The 2,122-nt window shown below is 72.5% G+C and overlaps 1 protein-coding gene across 1 annotated transcript in view; it reads right to left on the reverse strand.

Annotated features, from left to right (window-relative positions):
- DENND3 (DENN/MADD domain containing 3) overlaps positions 1 to 2,122 on the reverse strand; it is a 57,992-nt gene that overhangs the window by 12,518 nt on the left and 43,352 nt on the right. The window contains exons 8-9 of the mRNA XM_012722887.1: positions 1,838 to 2,073; positions 687 to 793 (exon numbers count right to left, since the gene is read on the reverse strand). Of these exons, the coding sequence (XP_012578341.1) occupies positions 687 to 793; positions 1,838 to 2,073 (343 nt within the window). The remainder of the gene's footprint in view (positions 1 to 686; positions 794 to 1,837; positions 2,074 to 2,122) is intronic.

Raw genomic sequence — 2,122 nt, forward strand, 5'->3', positions numbered from 1 at the left:
GCGAGAGGCCGGGGGGGGCGCCCGGGCACAGCGAGAGGCCTAGCTTGCCCGGGGCTATGAGCCCCCAGGCTGGAGAGCCACGGAGGCGGCGCCAGGAGGCCCAGGACGGCCACAGGGGCGGGTGAGGTTGGGGCACAGCCATGTTCCTCGGGACGCCCGGACAGCGCTAGGGCGCACAGGACACGGGTGTCTGACAGTAGACCCCGGGGCCGGCCCAGAAGCGGGAGCACCCCACCTGCGGCTTCACATGAAGCCCGAGGAGAAACAGGATAAAGTGGGGAGCCTGGCCTGCCCCCCCCCAGCCCATAGGGGCCAGGGCCTGTGTCCTGAGCGCCCCTCAGACCCAAGGGCTCCCCCAGGGCCCGGGGCCTGCCCAGCCCGAGTGTGCACCGTGCGCGGGGGACACGGCGGAGGGGACAGTCCGGCTGGCCAGCGACGAGGGTCACCCGGCTCGGGGCTGCGGGGACGCCCGGGGCCCAGGGGCTTGTTCCCGGCGCACGGCCAGGCGAGGCTGTGCCGCGCAGTGACAGGACAAGGGCCGAGGGGCTCCGTGGCAGCCGACCCTGGCCAGGCTTGGAGCCGGGCGGCCACAGTCAGCCTGGAAGCAAGACCAGGGCAGACACACGCACCTTTTTGTTTTAAGATAAAACTGCCCGCGGCTCCGTGGGACCAGGCCGGGCCCTTACCTCTGGACGAACGTCTGAGCCTCCAGGAGCGGGATGTTGGGGACAGCGACGTTGGAGTAGCTGACGCTCCCGCTGTCCACACTGACCAGGACCAGACCGTCCGCCTCCTGCAGCGGGCAGGGAGGCGCCATGAGGGCCGGACTCGGGGCCAGCTCCGCAGACGCCGGGACACACCTCGCGGCCCGAGGCAGCCACCCCAGTGAGTACGAAGGTGCGGTCACCCCAGGGCGGTCTATGCCCGAGCAGGGTGAGCAGGGCCTGGGGAAACCAGGCCGGCCTGTGCCTTTGGGTCGAGGCCCCGGGGGTCCGGCCGGCTACCCTGGCCCTGGTGCAAGCCTGCAGCCGCTCCTCGGGGAGCTGGCAGAACATTCCAGGGCCCAGCGCGGGCCTTCAGCACCGTGCTGGCCAGCAGCCTGCTCTGCCTGCAGCCCCGCCCTGGGTAGGGACACACGCTCAGAATTCTTGAGGTGGCCAGCCGGGCGCTCGGCAGGGTGGGGGGCCGCTGACCGAGCGGGCGCTGCGTGTCTGAGGGAGGTGAGGCCGGGCCGCGGCGCCAGGTCACAAGTGGCCCTGGGCTTCGCGCCTCACGTGCCCAGGGCCGCCCCTCCCCAGCAGCACCCTGGGGCGAGCCCTGGCTGGAGGTGGCCGGCCCGGCAGGACGCCCCAGCAGGACCCGAGGCCTAAGCGTCCCCAGGTCAGACACAGAACAAGTGACGGCCACCTAGGGCAGGCCCGGCCAGCAGACGTGGCATCAAGGGTCCTCCGCGGCTCCACCAAACACAGTCATGTGGCCACGCGGCCACGCGGCCCAGCGTCTGGGCGCTGCGGGATGTGAGGCCCCAGCCAGAACCGGCCGGGAGCGGGACACCGAGGCCACGCGGGCGAGCAGCCCGTCACGGCCCCTCACTCTCGGCGGCCAGAGCCGCCCGGCCCGGCCGTGGCTGCACACGCATCCTGGGCTGCTGTGAGCCCGATCAAGGGCGGTGAAGGCCCTGGCGCCAGGACACACCGAGGCCGGGCCAGAGGAGGGTGGGCGCGCCCCCGCCTGTGTGTCCAGGCGCAGCCCGCCGCCACCCCCCAGGCCGGCGCCCACCCGAGCACACTCACCCCGGCGCCGGCACCTGGCCGCAGGCCTGACGACGGACACTGACCTTGCTGACCTCTTCAAAGTGGTCAAGGTGGCAGCCCATGAGGAAGGCGGTGGGGGCCATGAGGAAGTCCAGCATCTGGCCGGACAGCACGGGCACGAAGGTGTGCTGCCACTGCAGCGGGTGCAGGAAGGCCAGGAAGCACTCGGCCACCAGCGTCAGCAGGGCCCAGCTGGAGGCAAACAGCACCACCCGCTGCTCCGTCAGGAGGCACGTCAGCACCTGGGGATGGCACAGCTCCTGGGCGCTGCCCCGTGCCCGCGCCCCGGCCACGCGCCCCGGCCACGC

Source organism: Condylura cristata, unplaced genomic scaffold (assembly GCF_000260355.1).
Source record: "Condylura cristata isolate star-nosed mole 26May11 unplaced genomic scaffold, ConCri1.0 scaffold00009, whole genome shotgun sequence".
NCBI lineage: Eukaryota > Metazoa > Chordata > Mammalia > Eulipotyphla > Talpidae > Condylura > Condylura cristata.